General features: G+C 46.8%; 1 protein-coding gene across 2 annotated transcripts in view; it reads left to right on the top strand.

The window, feature by feature from the left end:
• The window catches only part of LOC115081657 (C-type lectin domain family 2 member D-like), a 48,782-nt gene extending 34,984 nt beyond the window's left edge, over positions 1–13,798 (top strand). For both annotated transcript variants that reach the window (XM_029586081.1, XM_029586082.1), the window contains 3 exons: positions 1,008–1,162; positions 9,783–9,886; positions 12,479–13,798. In XM_029586081.1, coding sequence (XP_029441941.1) covers positions 1,008–1,162; positions 9,783–9,886; positions 12,479–12,596 — 377 coding nt within the window. In that variant the 3' untranslated portion in view covers positions 12,597–13,798. The remainder of the gene's footprint in view (positions 1–1,007; positions 1,163–9,782; positions 9,887–12,478) is intronic.
• Positions 13,799–19,249: the final 5,451 nt, after the last annotated feature.

Here is a 19,249-nt window from a genome sequence, read left to right as displayed (position 1 = left end):
GGGGCAGCGGTGCCTGCGAGCAATGCTTGGATATTTGCTGAATAGATGGTATCCCTGATTTTTCTTCCAAAGTCCTTCCACTTCAAAGGGAAAAGGCCCTGCCAATGCAGCTGCTGTGGCTCCTGATTTTCCTTCATTAATCTCGAGGCCTTCAAACTGCCCAAACTGTAATGAGAGACTCAGTGAAGCCCCAAGAGATTGTTCGGGATTTGTGAGAAACATGAGGACGACGTCCGTTTAAATTTCTTTTTGTCAGGGGTCAGACGTAGCTTCCAGGTAGGGAGTGGCACAGATTTGGTCTCTTACCTGTGTCAGGTGTGTGCTTGGTATGTTGGGGACAGACAGTAAACCCTTATTTTGGGATCTTAGTGGTTGTTGGGGATTGTAAGGCTGTAATGATGTGCAGGGTAAAAGGGGACTTGGATTCAGAGGACGGCCAATCCTGGGCCCTGACTTTTATGCTCTGGGATACTGATAGGCAGACATTAGGGAGGAAGCGCACGACTGCTCCTACAGGCAAGTCCATAAGCAAAGCCCGTTCCAGCAGCAGCACCGTCTGAATTGTAATGAGGGCTGCTCCCCCTGTATAAGAGTTGCTAGCAGGAATTATGCAATGGGTTTGAGAGGTGCTGGGTTTACAGTGTAAATATTGCGACCCTTAACATAATGCTTGGGGGTAACCGGCAGGGAGAAACAGTTACTACCATTGTGAAGCTCGCTGGGCAGACTGGATGGACCGTTTGGTCTTTTTCTGTCTTCATTACTATGTCCTATGGTTTACTCTCATAGTTTGCCTTGCACTGCTTTCCCTCCCAAAATACATAGCAAAAGGATGAATGTACACTTAAAGTAATATAATTAAACATAACAAAAGCTTTTCTTTTTTTCGAGGGGAAAGCGAGATGTTTGTTTAATTTGCTTCAGTGCTTGTGTTCCCTAACTTGTCTGTGCTGGAATTATTCTCTTATTTTTAGCTAAACTAAGTGAAGTTTCTGTTGATTCCTCAGTCCATCTTCCTGCGGATCACTGTGCAGACGGCTGGATCTGGTACAGAGGGAAATGTTACTTTTTCTCTGAGAACAGCACAGACTGGGACAAGGCCCAGAGCTTCTGCACCTCTCACAGCGCCTCCCTCGCTCACATCGAGACCCGGCAGGAACTGGTGAGTGTGAGGGGTCCCTCCCACAGCAGCCTGGGGAGGAGGTGCATTCATTTCCAGGGCAATGGCAGTGCTCCTTGGTATTTATAAGAACATAAGAAGAACATAAGAACATGCCATACTGAGTCAGACCAAGGGTCCATCAAGCCCAGCATCCTGTGTCCAACAGAGGCCAATCCAGGCCACAAGAACCTGGCAAGTACCCAAACACTAAGTCTATTCCATGTAACCCTTGCTAATGGCAGTGGCTATTCTCTAACGGGCGGATTTTCAAAGCCATGCTCGCGTGAATCCGCCCGGATTTACGCGAGCAGGGCCTTGCGCGCCGGCGGCCTATTTTCCATAGGCCGCCGGCGCGCGCAGAACCCCGGGATGCGCGTAGGTCCCGGGGTTTTCGGAAGGGGCGTGTCGGGGGGCGGGACCCGATGACTCGGTGTTTCGGGGGCAGGACCGGGGGCGTGGCGCCGTCCCCGGGGGCATGGTCCAGGCCTTCGGACCAGCCCCCGGGTCGGAGCATGGCGCGCCAGCACTCCGCTGGCGCACGTAGATTTACGTCTGCTTCTCGCAGGCGTAAATCTACGGACAAAGGTAAGGAGGGGTTTAGATAGGGCCGGGGGGGGGGGGTGGGTTAGGTAGAGGAAGGGAAGGGAAGGTGAGGGGAGGGCGAAAGAGAGTTCCCTCCGAGGCCGCTCCGATTTCGGAGCGGCCTCGGAGGGAACGGAGACAGGCTGCGCAGCTCGGCGCGCACCGGCTGCCCAAAATCGGCAGCCTTGCGCGCGCCGATCCAGGATTTTAGAAGATACGCGCGGCTACGCACATATCTTATAAAATCCAGCGTACTTTTGTTTGCGCCTGGTGCGCAAACAAAAGTACGCGAACGCGCTTTTTTTAAAAATCTACCCCTCAGTGAATTCAATAGCAGGTAATGGACTTCTCCTCCAAGAACTTATCCAATCCTTTTTTAAACACAGCTACACTAACTGCACTAACCACATCCTCTGGCAACAAATTCCAGAGTTTAATTGTGCGTTGAGTAAAAAAGAACTTTCTCCGATTAGTTTTAAATGTGCCCCATGCTAACTTCATGGAGTGCCCCCTAGTCCTTCTATTATCTGAAAGAGTAAATAACCAATTCACATCTACCCGTTCTAGATCTCTCATGATTTTAAACACCTCTATCATATCCCCCCTCAGCCGTCTCTTCTCCAAGCTGAAAAGTCCTAACCTCTTTAGTCTTTCCTCATAGGGGAGCTGTTTCATCCCCTTTATCATTTTGGTAGCCCTTCTCTGTACCTTCTCCATCGCAATTATATCTTTTTTGAGATGCGGCGACCAGAATTGTACACAGTATTCAAGGTGCGGTCTCACCATGGAGCGATACAGAGGCATTATGACATTTTCCGTTTTATTCACCATTCCCTTCCTAATAATTCCCAACATTCTGTTTGCTTTTTTGACTGCCGCAGCACACTGCACCGACGATTTCAATGTGTTATCCACTATGACACCTAGATCTCTTTCCTGGGTTGTAGCACCTAATATGGAACCCAACATTGTGTAACTATAGCATGGGTTATTTTTCCCTATATGCATCACCTTGCACTTATCCACATTAAATTTCATCTGCCATTTGGATGCCCAATTTTCCAGTCTCACAAGGTCTTCCTGCAATTTATCACAATCTGCTTGTGATTTAACTACTCTGAACAATTTTGTGTCATCTGCAAATTTGATTATCTCACTCGTCGTATTTCTTTCCAGATCATTTATAAATATATTGAACAGTAAGGGTCCCAATACAGATCCCTGAGGCACTCCAATGCCCACTCCCTTCCACTGAGAAAATTGTCCATTTAATCCTACTCTCTGTTTCCTGTCTTTTAGCCAGTTTGCAGTCCACGAAAGGACATCGCCACCTATCCCATGACTTTTTACTTTTCCTAGAAGCCTCTCATGAGGAACTTTGTCAAACGCCTTCTGAAAATCCAAGTATACTATATCTACCGGTTCACCTTTATCCACATGTTTATTAACTCCTTCAAAAAAGTGAAGCAGATTTGTGAGGCAAGACTTGCCCTGGGTAAAGCCATGCTGACTTTGTTCCATTAAACCATGTCTTTCTATATGTTCTGTGATTTTGATGTTTAGAACACTTTCCACTATTTTTCCTGGCACTGAAGTCAGGCTAACCGGTCTGTAGTTTCCCGGATCACCCCTGGAGCCCTTTTTAAATATTGGGGTTACATTTGCTATCCTCCAGTCTTCAGGTACAATGGATGATTTTAATGATAAGTTACAAATTTTTACTAATAGGTCTGAAATTTCATTTTTTAGTTCCTTCAGAACTCTGGGGTGTATACCATCCGGTCCAGGTGATTTACTCTCTTCAGTTTGTCAATCAGGTCTATCACATCTTCTAGGTTCACCGTGATTTGATTCAGTCCATCTGAATCATTACCCATGAAAACCTTCTCCATTACGGGTACCTCCCCAACATCCTCTTCAGTAAACACCGAAGCAAAGAAATCATTTAATCTTTCCACGATGGCCTTATCTTCTCTAAGTGCCCCTTTAACCCCTTGATCATCTAACGGTCCAACTGGCTCCCTCACAGGCTTTCTGCTTTGGATATATTTTTTAAAGTTTTTACTGTGAGTTTTTGCCTCTACAGCCAACTTCTTTTCAAATTCTCTCTTAGCCTGTCTTATCAATGTCTTACATTTAACTTGCCAATGTTTATGCTTTATCCTATTTTCTTCTGTTGGATCCTTCTTCCAATTTTTGAATGAAGGTCTTTTGGCTAAAATAGCTTCTTTCACCTCCCCTTTTAACCATGCCGGTGTTGTGGAGCGCTAGGAGAGCGATCCCACTCCTGGGTGATGTGTGTCCTTGGGCCACGGCTCGACCCCAGAGGGCTCTGAAGAGGTGCCGCGGGAGGCGTGGCATGCCCAAGCATGGGCTGGACGGGAGCAGGGCTGGAGTGACATGGAAGACAGGCCCTCCTCCGGACCTGCACGCTTCGGAAGACCCAACAACGCAATGTTGGTCTTGTGAACAGTCCTCCGACCGTTCCTAGCCCTTTTGGACCTGCCGCAGGGTAGGGCACGAAGCGGCAGGCCGGATGGAGGCCAGGGCAGTGAAGACTGGAACATGGATTCAGACGAGACTCAGGAACGAGGTAGACTCAGGCATAGACGTGGACTTCGGGAACGAGGTGCAGGATGCAAAGACGTGGACAGGCACAGACGTGGACTCAGGACGAGGTACTGGATGCACAAGGTGGAGTCAGGAATGAGGGCTGAAGGAAGACAAGAGCACTGTCCCTCAGGGCGCCCTACTCAGACCACCCGCGGGACTGAGTCGCGGACCACCCTGTGATCGGGAGAGCACAGGGAAGAGCAGGTTGCTGCACTCCTGGCAGCTTCAAGGCAAGGATACGCTGCACTCCTGGCAGCTTCAAGGCAGGTTAAAGCATCAGGATCAGGAACAAGGATTAAGACAGACCTCAGTGCTGGAACAAGGACATCTGGAACAGCAGGAACAACAGGACTGGAACACGGATACTGGAACAGGAGACACACCTCAGGGCTGGAACATGGACATCTGAAACAGCAGGAACATCAGGACTGGAACACAAGTACTGGATCAAAAGACAGACCTTGGGACTGGAACTGCAAGCAGACATCAGGACTGGACGAGGAGCTCCGACAGGTAACAAGCAACACAGGACCTTGCAGAAGTGCTGGAACATGGACGACTTCCTGGAACGAAGGATCTCAGGAGTGACCAACTCCTTGCGAAGGCAAAGACAGACTGAAAGCTGAGCCCTTTAGTAGGGCTGAGGTGGACAATGCCCAGGGAGGGGTCAGCAGGGGGCCACACCTGGCTGGCCCTTGAAGAGGAGCAGAGAGGCGCGTGCCCGCGCCCTAGGGAGCTGGAGAGAAGAGCTGGAAGCTGGTGGTGTCCTCAGCCACGTGGAAGGCCAGGGAAGAAGTGGAGCAGCCCTGGGCTGGAGCTGGGTGAAGGCAGGTCAGTGGAGCAGCTCCCAGCTGCAAGGACTGAAGCAGGAAGAGGTAAGGCTGGCTGCAGAGGAAACGGGGGAAGGGCTGACTGCAGGAACGGCTCCATGCCGTGAGGACAGCCCCAGGAGGAGAGGTAAGACTGCAGGCAGAGTGGAAAGCTGTAGCAGGCTGCAAGCACCGGCAGGGACTGCTTCCCAGCCAGGCAAGGACCCAGGCTGTAGCAGGCACCAGCAGAGACGGCCTGCTGACTGAAGGGCCCGGGATCGCAGCAGCAGGTCGGGAGAAGGCAGGAACAAAGGAGCCAACCGCATGGGAACAGCTGCGGGGGCAGCCCCAGCTGATTCAGGGAGAAAGCAAGCAGCAGCGTCAGCAGCCCGACTGGCTGTGAGAAGGTAAGAGCCTGCTCACGCTCCTTGCGGGCAGGATCACAACAGCCGGTAATCGTTTTGCCTTCTTTCCACCTTTCTTAATGTGTGGAATACGTCTGGACTGTGCTTATAGAATGGTATTTTTTAACAATGACCACGCCTCTTGGACATTTTTTACTTTTGTAGCTGCTCCTTTCAGTTTTTTTCTAACAATTTTTCTCATTTTATCAAAGTTTCCCTTTTGAAAGTTTAGCACGAGAGCTGTGGATTTGCTTACTGTCCCCCTTCCAGTCATTAATTCAAATTTGATCATATTATGATCACTATTGCCAAGCGGCCCCACCACCGTTACCTCTCTCACCAAGTCCTGTGCTCCACTGAGAATTAGATCTAAAATTGCTCCCTCTCTCGTCGGTTCCTGAACCAATTGCTCTATAAAAATGTCATTTATTCCATCCAGGAATTTTCTCTCTAGTATGTCCTGATATTACCCAGTCAATATTGGAATAATTGAAATCTCCCATTATTACTGCACTACCAATTTGGTTAGCTTCCCGAATTTCTCTTAGCATTTCACTGTCCATCTCACCATCTTGACCAGGTGGACGGTAGTATACCCCTATCACTGTAGTCTTCCCCGACACACAAGGGATTTCTACCCATAAAGATTCAATTTTGTATTTAGTCTCATGCAGGATGTTTATCCTGTTGGACTCTTATGCCATCCCGGACATAAAGCGCCACACCTCCTCCCGACTGCTCCTCTCTGTCATTGCGATATAATTTGTACCCCGGTATAGCACTGTCCCATTGGTTATCCTCCTTCCACCATGTCTCTGAGATGCCAATTAAGTCTATGTCATCATTCACTGCTATACATTCTAATTCTCCCATCTTACTTCTTAGACTTCTGGCATTAGCATACAAACATTTCAAAGTTTGTTTTTTGTTTGTATTTTCATTCTGCTTTTTAATTGATAGGGATGTTAGAATTTTTTAGCTCAGGTGAGTTTTTAGTTACAGGCACTTGGACTACTTTTCTAATTATTGGAACCTCACTGTCGGGATGCCCTAATTCTAATGCATCATTACTTTTGGTGCGGGAGGTTTTTGTGTCTCCTGTATCCTCCTTTCCAGCTGCGGCTCCTGGGCTGTGCAGTCCATCCTGCTCTTCACCCTCATCTTGTTCCTGTGTCTGTAGATAATTTATTTGAAAAGTAGGCTGCTTAATAAGGAGTAGGTGGGATCTGGTGGTTTATTGGACTGAAGGGCAGGGCAGCCTGGATGGAGCATGCAGAAAAGTTAAGCAGGATGATTTCTTTTTTTTTTTAATTATTTATCAGTTTTAAATTCAACAATTACAAGAAACTCTTGTATAAAATAGAAAAAAAGAATTATACAATTCCATTATTCTTGATTTATACCTCAATTACAACACTTCTTTTTTTCTGGTAGTCCACAATAATGCATACTGATTTAAGATCAAATAATATTTTAACTTAGTCATTTTCAACTCAGACATAGTTGTAAGAGCAGGAATTATAGCAGATTTAATATATATTACTTGGGATGCCTAAATCCCATAGTTGGACGGGGGGGATACTACGCCAAGGAAAAAAGGACAAAATTATTTTTTTTACTCCAAAGGTGATTTATCACTTAAGAATAAAGATAATTATGATGGAGTAAAAAAAACATATGATTCGCCTTTATACTTGATACAACACTTGCATGGAAATCTCACTAAAAATGTTCCTCCAGTTTGATTAACCTTTGATCTTTGTAATAAGAATTGCTGTCCCCTTCTTTGTGTCTGTTTGGACACATCTGGGTACACTCTAACTTTTAATTTGAAAAATTCAGCAAGACGATGTTTGAAAAATAACTTAAGTATCCAGTCTCTATCTACTTCCAAAGCAAATGAGACTATTAAAGTTGTCGCTTGCACTAACTCTGTATCAGATGTCTCTAGCAATTGCGAAATATCTACATTTACAGATATTCTATCCATAGATTGTTTACCTTCTTGGCCTGTAATGGGTCCTTCTTGTTTTTTCATAAGGTTTTAAGTAATAAATTTTTGCAATTGGAGGAATCGTTTCCTCAGAGATTTTTAAGACCTCTATTAAATATTTCTTAAACATGTCTTTGGGAGTCATATATGGTAACATTGGGAAATTTATAAATCTTAAATTCTTTTTCCTGTTGGTATTTTCCAAATTTTCTATTTTCATTTGCAACATCTGATTTTCAATTAACATTGCATCCTGTACAGGTTTCCATTTAACACTTTTTGATTTCACTTGTTCAACTTCAGTCAATATTACTTTCCTGAATTTTTCTAAGTTAATTACTCTTTCCTGTATCTTATTTATTTTATTAACAATTGGATTAATCTGTATAACCATTGAGTTATTCATACTCAAAATCGCTTTCCAGATAGTATCCAAAGTAACAGTCTCAGGCTTCTTCAAGACTGGTGGATCATATTCTCTTAAGAAAAACTCTTCACCATTAGTACTTTGTTTCTGAAGTCGCAATCCATTCCCTCCTATGGGCAGGCTTAATAGTCCCTCTGTGGGGCTTATCTGCTCCTCCTCTCCATGGTGAGACCGCACCTTGAATACTGTGTACAATTCTGGTCGCTGCATCTCAAAAAAGATATCATTGCGATGGAGAAGGTACAGAGAAGGGCGACCAAAATGATAAGGGGAATGGAACAACTCCCCTATGAGGAAAGACTAAAGAGGTTAGGACTTTTCAGCTTGGAGAAGAGACGACTGAGGGGGGATATGATAGAGGTGTTTAAAATCATGAGAGGTCTAGAATGGGTAGATGTGAATCGGTTATTTACACTTTCAGATAATAGAAAGACTAGGGGGCACTCCATGAAGTTAGCATGGGGCACATTTAAAACTAATCGGAGAAAGTTCTTTTTTACTCAACGCACAATTAAACCCTGGAATTTGTTACCAGAGGATGTGGTTAGTGCAGTTAGTGTAGCTGGGTTTAAAAAAGGATTGGATAAGTTCTTGGAGGAGAAGTCCATTACCTGCTATTAAGTTCACTTAGAGAATAGCCACTGCCATTAGCAATGGTTACATGGAATAGACTTAGTTTTTGGGTACTTGCCAGGTTCTTATGGCCTGGATTGGCCACTGTTGGAAACAGGATGCTGGGCTTGATGGACTCTTGGTCTGACCCAGTATGGCATTTTCTTATGTTCTTATGTTCTTACCATCAGGATTAACTGGACCTACACGTGGCCTTAATTCAGCGCTTTCCGCTTGTAAACCCTCCAACAGTATATCCCGGGTCCTGAAGGTTACAGGGTTCATTGGTGGTTACCTATAAATTGGGGATAATGATGTCAAGAGGTCTTGTGAGGGGGATGATTGAATACATACATCCCCCCTTGACCAACAGCGACCCATCCGATTTATTGCTCTGCTGCACATGTGCATCCATTGGCCCGCAAACTGAGGCTACCGAGGGATTGGCAAGCTCCATCCTTTCTTTTGCTCTTCTTTTGCGGGCGGTATGAGGCATTATATTTCTCAGAATAAATCATTAAAGGTAGCACATAATCTGCTTTACAATTACTTAAATCAGTAGAAGTAATTGGAGGTTACTCGAGGTTATATGAAAAAAGAAAAGACGTGTAAAAAATAGCCTACCTGAGGCGAATTTTCATGTTAGTCACGGTACAAAGCGGATCTCCCAAACAAAGCTGTGCACCCCTTAGGCGTGCTCGGCTTGGGTGGCGCGCCGGCGTTGGCTGCGTGCCGCAGGTGGGCTGACTTTTAAAGTTCCTGTCGGTCCCTCCTCGATGACGTCACAGGGAGCGCGGCAGAGTGCCGTCGGGGCCAGATACTCGTCTGACCCCCGGAATCACTCTGTTGCAGAAGGTCTTGCTCCATCCTTTTTCGCCTCCAAGCAGGATGATTTCTTATGAGAAGTGGATGGGGAAGGCGTGAGGAGGTGGGCAGTACATGATAGGAGCTGAATAAGGAAGTCAGGTGTGCATTCTGACTCCTGATGAGAGCCAGAGGGGGAGGGAGCATGGAGAGAGGTTGTTGAGGCTGGAATGAGCAGTCTGAGTTACTTCTGTCCCCTATGGGGAAACACAGCTGTACCTTTAATATGAAAGTGCAGGCTGCATGGAGCCCCTCCCTCTGATAATAAACGCTCACATGAAGGAGATGCTCTGAGTCCTGTTTTTATTTCCTCCAGAATTTCACCATGCGCTATAAAGGTCGCTCCGATCACTGGATCGGCCTGAGAAGAGAGCAAGGGCAGCCGTGGAGATGGCCGGATGGATCGCAGTTCAATAACCTGTAAGTCACAGAGAGTCATTTTCAAAGGGACTTCAGCAGCTCGGGCGCTGCTTTATCCACAGTCACATCGGTCATTAGAGAGCTGCGAGCAATGCGGGCGCTAAGTTACGTGCGAGCCACACTGTATGCGAGAGTAGGGGATGGAGCCTGGGTGGGGCTGGGACTCGCACGTCTAATTTCTTCTTTTATAAAGCATCTGCATCAATTCTCTCTACAAAACTTAGCACAGAAAATTGCTATGGGAGACCAAAGATCTTCTTAAAAAAAAAAAAGCCACATTTCCCAGGCTGCTGGGCAGGAAATGAGCAGAGAATCATTGGTTGGGAGTGTGAGAGGCCCCTGCGCCCCCAGGATCCCCTCACTCACCCCCTCGTTCAGGTAATCAGGAGGAGGGGACGGCAGCCTTGCATCGCCTCTGGTGCTCCTGATTCTCCTATCCTGCTGGGCCTGAGCCTCGAACCACTGATTCACAGTGAGACGCCCGGGCCTGACGGGGGAGGAGAGGGAGACGCCTGAGGGGCTGCAGGGACGGCCGGCCCCGGCTCCTGTTTAACTGAATGAGGGGATCCTGGGGGGCCGAGGTGTGACTCGGCAGGAGGTGGGGGGAAAGGAAGGAGGAGAATCTACCGGGGATTGGGAAGAAGGGAGGGACAGAGTGAACCAGAAATGGTGTCAGGGAGAGGGAGGGACGGTGAGAACTAGGGGTGGGGAAGGGAGGACATGAACTGGGGATGGAGAAAGGGAATCAGGATGAGTGAGGGGATTGGGTGGGGGGAGAGTGAGGGGAGAGAAGGGAAAGGAGGGGGTGGAGGTAGGATTGTGGGGGTTGTGGATTCCTTCCCTCTCCCCTCCTCTTCCATTCTCAACCCTCCTGCTTCTCATCACTGATCCTTCCTCCTCCATCCTCCTCCATCCCACTCCTGACCCCTCATCTCTCCTCTTCCTCTTTTCTTCCCATTCATCTCCCAGAATGCCCCATCTTTTTCGTCCTCCATCCTCTCCCCCCTTCGTCCCGTTGCTCCTCCTTCCTCTCCCTCCTCCATGCTCTCCCCCTCCATCCTCTCCCTCCTCTGTCCCATTACTCCTACCTAAGATTCCTTCTCTTCAGCCTCTTCTCCTCCTATTCCCAGGTTCCTTACCCCCTTCCAGCCCCCATCACTGAGATCTTGTTCTCATCTAATAAAGAAACAAATAAATTAGCTGGACAGAAACGTCACAAAACAACTTTATTGTTAGAAAGTAAAAACATTATTTAAATTGGAAATATATGCAAAATTATGCAAACGAGCCACTTAATTGCTGCAGATTCTTGAAAATTCTGCCACAGGAAATGGGACCTCCAGTTACAGCCTGATAATATGGGCAGCCAGCACTGATGGTCCCCTCCCCTCAGCTCCTTACAACCTTATTATATAAATAACACACAAACAACCGTCTGGAATTCAAACAAGGCCGCAGCTTTATTGATACAATAACCACCAGAGCCAACTTAACACTCCAAATTCCCATCCCGGGGTCATCTACCACATCCCAGCACAATGACCCCTCCGCAGGCCACCAAACCTGCACAAACCAGCAGCATCCCGCCGCTAACCGGGACCCCCACTACAGCCCCCAGCAAGGGGTCCCCAGCATGAGACTGAACCCAGTCACACGCAGCTGAAGCCAGAGACAAGAAAGCCCGCCACCTAGCGAGTTCCTTGCTCTGAACCCCACCCCAACTGAGTCCTGGCTCTGGTCACTCCGCATAATCCCCCCAAGCTGCGACAAACCAGCCCCATAACACCTAAAAAAAAACAGGGGAGGGAGGGAGGGAGGGCGGGGATCAGGCCGGCTGCTCGCATCAAAAGGGGCGGGCCCAACAGCTCCGCTCCTTTTAAAACCAGATTTAAACTACCATGATGCGGCGCGGCCGACCAATCCAAAATCATATGGTCGGCCCCATGACGCCACGGACGAGTCAGCGCAGGGGGAGGGGGCGGGCCAGGACGCGCGTCCTGGCCCACCCCCCTCCCCCCCCTGCCCGCGCATACGACCGGAGGAGCCCGGCTGGCGCCCACATTATCATGGGCCCAGCGAGACAGGCTCCCCCGGTCCTTCCAAAGTGTATGCAGCTTGCTACAAAATTCCCCTCTAAATGCAGAAGGTGGGAGGGACGTGAGGGAGCTTTCTGAGTGACTGATCGTCGCCAGTAATGCCTTCCTCCCCTATGATTTGATGGTCGCTCCTTCCAGCCCTGCAGACTCAGGGAAGGAAAAGCTTACGGGTCGAGGCAGCTGATGGGGGGTGGGGACAGTGGGGGTGCAATAATTTCTGGGTGGTAAAGCAGCAAGAGCCTTTCTGTCCAACCAGTGTAAGTGGTCCGGTCCTTCTAGTGGGGTCAGCTCCCTACAATCCCACCGCTGCCAGCCAACATTAACCAAAGACTATTTTTTGATTGAATTCTGCCAGCAACTTCAGAGTTTTACATTTTCACGTTTTTAGGTCCCTTAAAGTCTTCGCTATCTCTCATTATTTGGTTCTTTATTTTTTTGTCTTTAAAGTGTGTTCAGCGTTCCCTTGCAGTGACTTTTCTCTCTGTATGTGTTGCAGGTTTACCATTTTGGCAGAATCAGATTGCGCTTACCTGAACGATGCCGGACCCAAAAGTGCCAGCTGCCAGATGCACAGAAAATGGATCTGCACTGAATCAGGGCATTCACCTTTTTAATGGCATGGAAGGGTCTTTGCAAATGCACATCTGTAGCTGCCTTTGCTGTCTTTCCAGGCTGCTGTGCTGCCTTTAAAGTGACTCTCAAAACACAGCCAGAAAGGCAAAATACTCCAGCCCAAGGGCTGCGCTGCACTGATGGGGGAAACCAGGTCGAAATGTGAGTGAACAAAACCCAAAATTGCCTTGCTATTTCTTCACTCCATGTAGCATGGATTAACACCTCTCCTAGAGATGACGCCATCCACATCCACATGCATGGAGCTGTTGTCTTATTTTTTTTTGGGAGCATCATAGTTACTGAAGTGGTGACCCTGTTTGCATTTGTAAATGGTTTCAGCCTTTGGATGGCTACCAAGGCAGATTTTAGCTCCTGTTAATCACACGGTGGAGAGAGGTCCCATTTCAGACTGGGTCACCAGATGGATCCAGTGGCATCTGAAACACACTGCTGCTTCCTCAGTGTCTGTGCAGAAACCCAGGGAAAGGAGACCCTGCACTTTGGGTTGCCAACTGGCTTCAAGTCAACCCAAACAGGCTGATCCAGTCCTGGTTTTAGCCCCACTGTGGCATGCAGGGACCTGTCAGCCTGCTTTTACAAGGAAAACCAAAATCTACATCTCCTTGCAGGCTATGGGTAAAACCAGGACTGGATCAGCCTATCCTGAAATGAGAGGCAGCTCCAGATGTGGTATTTGAGGGTATAATATGGAATGGTTTATTTTTTGGTAGCAGAAGCAGCTTCACTGTGAGTCAGGGAACTGAAAAGCACAGGAAGGTTGATCTGTTCTGATGTGCAGAGCTGCCAGGTTACCCAGTTCCAGGAGGGAGAGCTTAGACCAGTCCTGGTTCTTAATGTACATCCCAGTGCAGTCCCTGATTCTACCCATTGTAATCAGGGCTACAGGTTGCATAAGGCATCAGGATGGGGATGGCAGCAGTCCAGGCCTGGCCTAAAATCCCATCCTGGAACCGGGTACCTTGTGCAGAGCAGTATGTGTGAATGTTGGTATGGACCACTTCATAACCCGACTGTTTGGAAAGACCCTTCTATGCTCTTGCCCATGTTTATGCTCTTGCTCAGTGTGCTGCGGCAGTCAAAAAAGCAAACAGAATGTTAGGAATTATTAGAAAGGGAATGGTGAATAAAACGGAAAATGTCATAATTGTATATTGTTTAATTGTTACTAATCTAACCTCTCTTTTCCTCCTTCTCCAAGTTCTGCTACCCTTGTTAATTGTAACTGTACCTTCTGCCACAGTTTGATGTATCTACTGTACTCCTGTTTTATGTAAACCAGCAAGATATGTTTTTCATGATTGCCGGTATATAAAAACCTTAAATAAATAAATAAATAATGCCTCTGTATCGCTCCATGGTGAGACCCCACCTTGAATACTGTGTACAATTCTTTTCTGTTAATTGTTTTACTGTTTTATCTGTTATATGTAAAGCTGGTTGCTAAATTATTGTTTCACTGTAAACCGAGGTGATGTATTCCTTTACGTACCTCGGTATAAAAGAACCTATAAATAAATAAATAAATAAATTCTGGTCACCGCATCTCAAAAAAGATTTATTTATTTAATTAAAAAACTTTTCTATGCCGACATTCATAAAAATATCAAATCGGTTTACAATGGAACTTTGATAACTTAACACGGAAGCAGAGGCAAAGTTACAATAAAACAGGGGGAAATAACTTGGAGGTGGAAGGAATCAGAGGTTGAGATAAAGAGGTATAGCGGTAGGGGATGACGCGCTCGGACATAGTTTGGTTACTTAGAGGGAGAAGGAGGTCAGTTCAACTGTTGGTTTCAATATACAGTGGATTTTTATACAGTGATTATATTACAAAAGTGATTATATACAAGGTTTATACACCAGGCTTGTATGCCAAGGATTATATACAAGGATTATATATATATACATGCCGTGGTTATGTAGCACGGTTATGTAGACTGAAGAGGGTGCCGGTTATGTAGACTGAAGAGGGTGCTAAAAGATATAGCTGCGATGGAGAAGGTACAGAAAAGGGCTACCAAAATGATAAAGGGGATGGAAAAGCTCCCCTATGAGGAAAGGCTGAAGAGATTAGGGCTGTTCAGCTTGGAGAAGAGACGGCTGAGGGGGGATATGATAGAGGTCTTTAAGATCATGAGAAGTCTAGAACGAGTAGATGTGACTCGGTTATTTACTCTTTCGGATAATAGAAGGACTAGGGGGCACTCCATGAAGTTAGCAAGTAACACGTTTAAGACTAATCGGAGAAAATTCTTTTTCACTCAACGCACAATAAAGCTCTGGAATTTGTTGCCAGAGGATGTGGTTAGTGCAGTTAGTGTAGCTGGGTTCAAAAAAGGTTTGGATAAGTTCTTGGAGGAGAAGTCCATTAACGGCTATTAATCAAGTTTACTTAGGGAATAGCCACTGCTATTAATTGCATCAGTAGCATGGGATCTTCTTAGTGTTTGGGTAATTGCCAGGTTCTTATGGCCTGGATTGGCCACTGTTGGAAACAGGATGCTGGGCTTGATGGACCCTTGGTCTGACTCAGTATGGCAATTTCTTATGTTCTTATTATCTTTCAGAGGATGTGTCTCAAGTCTCTTGGTGGCTTATAGAAAGCCTTTCACTAGAAAGTCCGTATGGAATGAAGTAGAGGAGGTTTTCCTTGTGGTATGAGCAGAAGGCCCTAGATCCGTTCTCCTGCCCCACATAAAATCTGCTAATTTACCTTCTACACCAGTTCCATTAGAGTTTACCTGACTGTAATTGGCGCATACCACCAGGGTGTAGATGCTCATCTCTGTACAGCCTATGGTTATACTTCCATGTGAGGCCTACTTCAGTTGAAGCCTATCCTAAGGCCTTGTGCTGTGTGCTGTGTCCTGGGACCTCAGTGTGGTGTTAGCTCAGCTGATGAATGCTCTTTTTGAGCCACTACATACTTGTGAAGTCCCTGACCTAGAAAGTCCTATTTTTGGTGGTCACCTGAGTGCGAAGGGTCAGTGAGCTCCAGGCCTTAGTGACCTATCCACCTTATACTGTTTGATCATAACAGGTTGTCGAGTACATACCCTAAGTTGCTGCCTAAGGTAGTGACAAACGTCCATCTTAACCAGTCAACCATTATGCCAGCATTCTTTCCCAGACCCCATTCGCACCAAGGTGATCAAGCACTGCACAGTTTGAACTGCAAGCAAGCCTTAGCCTTCTATCTGGAGGGGACAGAAGCCCATAGATAATCTACCCAACTTTTTATTTCTTTTGATAAGAATAGGTTGGGCATTGTCAAATAGATGCTATCCATTTGGCTAGCAGATTGCATCTCCTTCTGTTATGCCCAGGTGGGACTGAATCTTGGGGGTCATGTCAAGGCTCAGAGCCATAGCAGCTGGTCTGTGGTCTGTGGCCCACTTGTGAGCAGCTCCTGAGGAGGAGATTTGCAAGGCTGCGACGTGGAGTTCTCTCCACACATTCACATCGCACTCTTGTTTAGACAGGGGTGGCTGACATGACAGTAGATTCAGCCAGTCTGTCCTCTAGAATCTTTTTGAGGTGTAGAACCCAACTCTCTCTGCCTAGGGCCCAGTGTTTGGGTTCAGGCCCCCTCTGTTACCAACAGCACTGTCGTTGTGCCAGTTAGCACCTTGTTGAGTATTGGTTCTCTTTTGTATTGGGGATTAGCCTGTGGGTAGGGATTCACCAATGTGTGAGCTCTGCCATCTGGCTTATTCTCTGAGAAAGCAGAGTTTCTTACCTGTAACAGGTGTTCTCTGAGAACAGCAGGATGTCAGTCCTCACAAAACCTGCTCATCACCCCATGGAGTAGGGTTTCTCCTATTTTTTGTTTAAATTCTAATACTGTGTTACAAGACTGAAGGAGGGACCCTGCGTGGACAGTGGTATAGAGCATGCTCAGTGTGCCCAGTGAAAGTTCTAGAAACTTTGAGATACGTTTTCCACATCGGGGCTCCATCTGATGATGTCGCCCATGTGTGACGACCAACACCTCAGAAAACATCTATGTATTAATGTATAATAATTTTCTGTCTTTTTGAGAGAAAGTACAGTCATATAGTTTATATAATGATTGCATATAGTTTTGTGTCACTGTGAGGCAGTTCTTGCTTTGTGCTGTGAGTCTCCTCTGGCCCCCACCTCTGTCCATCTTGTTACAGAAAGTATAGTTCAGACTCCATTGCTGTGCACCAGGCCAGCACTTGGCTAGTAGGGAGCGCTGCATAGCAGAAGATAACACACAAGCTTGTGGGCTATAAGCAGCCCCCTCCCTGCTCTTTTTTATCTCCCTCTCTTCTCTCCCTTTGCTAGAAGTAGCCTGGACACACAGTTCCCCATCCTTCACCCACAGATTCTTTTCCCTTTCTCTGGCCCAGTCAAGGTCACCTCTGGCAACTAGGGATGTGAATCGTTTTTTGACGATTTAAAATATCGTCCGATATATTTTAAATCGTCAAAAATCGTTAGGGCCACGATACAATACCAATTCCCCTGATTTATCGTCAAAAAATCGTAAATCGGGGGAAGGGGGAGGGCAGGAAAACCGGCACAGTAAAACACCCTAAAACCCACCCCCGACCCTTTAAATTAAATCCCCCACCCTCCCGAAACCCCCCCCCCAATGCCTTAAATTACCTGGGGGTCCAGCGGCGGTCCGTAGCTAAATTGGGGGAAGGGGGAGGGCAGGAAAACCGGCACACTAAAACACCCTAAAACCCATCCCCGACCCTTTAAATTAAATCCCCCACCCTCCCGAACCCCCCCCCCCAAATGCCTTAAATTACCTGGGGGTCCAGCAGCGGTCCGGAACGGTCTCCTGCAATTGAATCGTGTTGTCTTCAGCCGGCGTCATTCTGTGCCACCATTTTGCAAAATGGCGGCGGCCGTACGCGTATGGCCGGCGCCATTTTCCGTACGGAAAATGGCGCCGGCCATACGCATACGGCCGGCGCCATTTTCCGTACGGAAAACGATTCGCAGCAGGAGATCGCTCCCGGACCCCCGCTGGACCCCCAGGGACTTTTGGCCAGCTTGGGGGGGCCTCCTGACCCCCACAAGACTTGCCAAAAGTCCAGCGGGGTTCCGGAACGACCTCCTGCAGTCGAATTGTGTTGGTCTATGGCCGCCGCCATTTTGTGCCGCCATTTTGCAAAATGGCGGCGCAGAATGGCGCCGGCTGAAGACAACATGATTCAATTGCAGGAGACCGTTCCGGACTGCCGCTGGACCCTCAGGTAATTTAAGGCATTTGGGGGGGGGTTCGGGAGGGTGGGGGATTTAATTTAAAGGGTCGGGGTGGGTTTTAGGGGGTTTTAGTGTGCCGGTTCACGATTTTAACGATTTTCACGATACTCTAAACACCCAAACGGCAACGATACGATTCCCTCCCCCTCCCAGCCGAAATCGATCGTTAAGACGATCGAGGACACGATTCGCATCTCTACTGGCAACTACCCAGGGCAGACAATACGGTGATCACAAAGGTACATACGCAGTGAGAAGTCCTAGCGTGGCAGTGTTTCAGAAGAAGGGAACAAAGAGAATCCTTCTGAGCATGAGTAGTCCTAAGAGGTATAAAACCCCAGGCAGATTCCCTGCTGAGAACTAAGGTTGGGGAGGTCTCCAGTGCTGATTTTGTATCCAAAACAAGAACTCACTTTGCTGATTCACCGGTCTGGGGGTAAGGAGATGCCCTTCAGATAACAGTGACAGTTTTTGCTGGGCATGCCCTATACCACTGTCCATTGTTGGAGGCTAGTGATTTTCGAACAGTAGTACAGGCCCTTATATTTGGGAGCCTGGACTACTGTAACTCCCTCTTGTTGGGGCTACCGACATCTTTGATTCGCCCATTGCAGGTATTGCAGAATGCGGCAGCCAGAATCTTGACAGGGGTAGGAAGAATGAACACATTACACCTATATTAACTAAATTGCACTGGCTGCCAATAGAGCATCGAATTAAATTCAAGGCTATGTGTATCTTACATAGATTAATTTTTGCAGACCAGGTAGACTGGCTGAACGCAGCCATTAAATTGCACGTCCCCCAAAGGAATTTGCGCTCAGCAAATAAGGGCTTGCTTTCTTTACCATCAGTCCAGTCAGCACATCTGAATCAGGTTAGAGAAAGAGCATTATCTCTGGCTGGCCCGGGAATTTGGAACTCGCTCCCAGCTACACTGAGGTTGGAATCAAACTTTAAGAAGTTCAAGCGGGAGCTTAAGACCTGGTTCTTTACCAAGGCCTACACAGTTTAATTCAAGATATTCAGACTAAAGTTGTTTCCTATGTTTTAGAATATAGTAACAGCCTGTAAGGCTTTACGAGATAATACAAAGATTCCACTTTAATAGAAGTAGATATAAATTTTAGACATGCCTGACCCTCTGAAGAAGGATATTGGAAAGATGTAGGATATGTTCAGAACTATGTTTTAAAGAGTATATTAGGATTTTAGATATGTTTTTACTCACTGAAGGAGAATCTGGAGTGATGAAGAACATGATAAGAGTTAAGTTTTTAGGAATATTTTAGGTATAATAGTAATTTTATGTAAGAGGGATAGTTTTTTAAGTTTTAAGTTTTATTTTTACTATATATGATGTTTTAATTTTACTTATTGTGAA

This window comes from Rhinatrema bivittatum, unplaced genomic scaffold (genome assembly GCF_901001135.1).
Source record: "Rhinatrema bivittatum unplaced genomic scaffold, aRhiBiv1.1, whole genome shotgun sequence".
NCBI classification, from domain to species: Eukaryota; Metazoa; Chordata; class Amphibia; order Gymnophiona; family Rhinatrematidae; genus Rhinatrema; species Rhinatrema bivittatum.
This window is presented reverse-complemented; position numbering and strand designations above follow the sequence as displayed.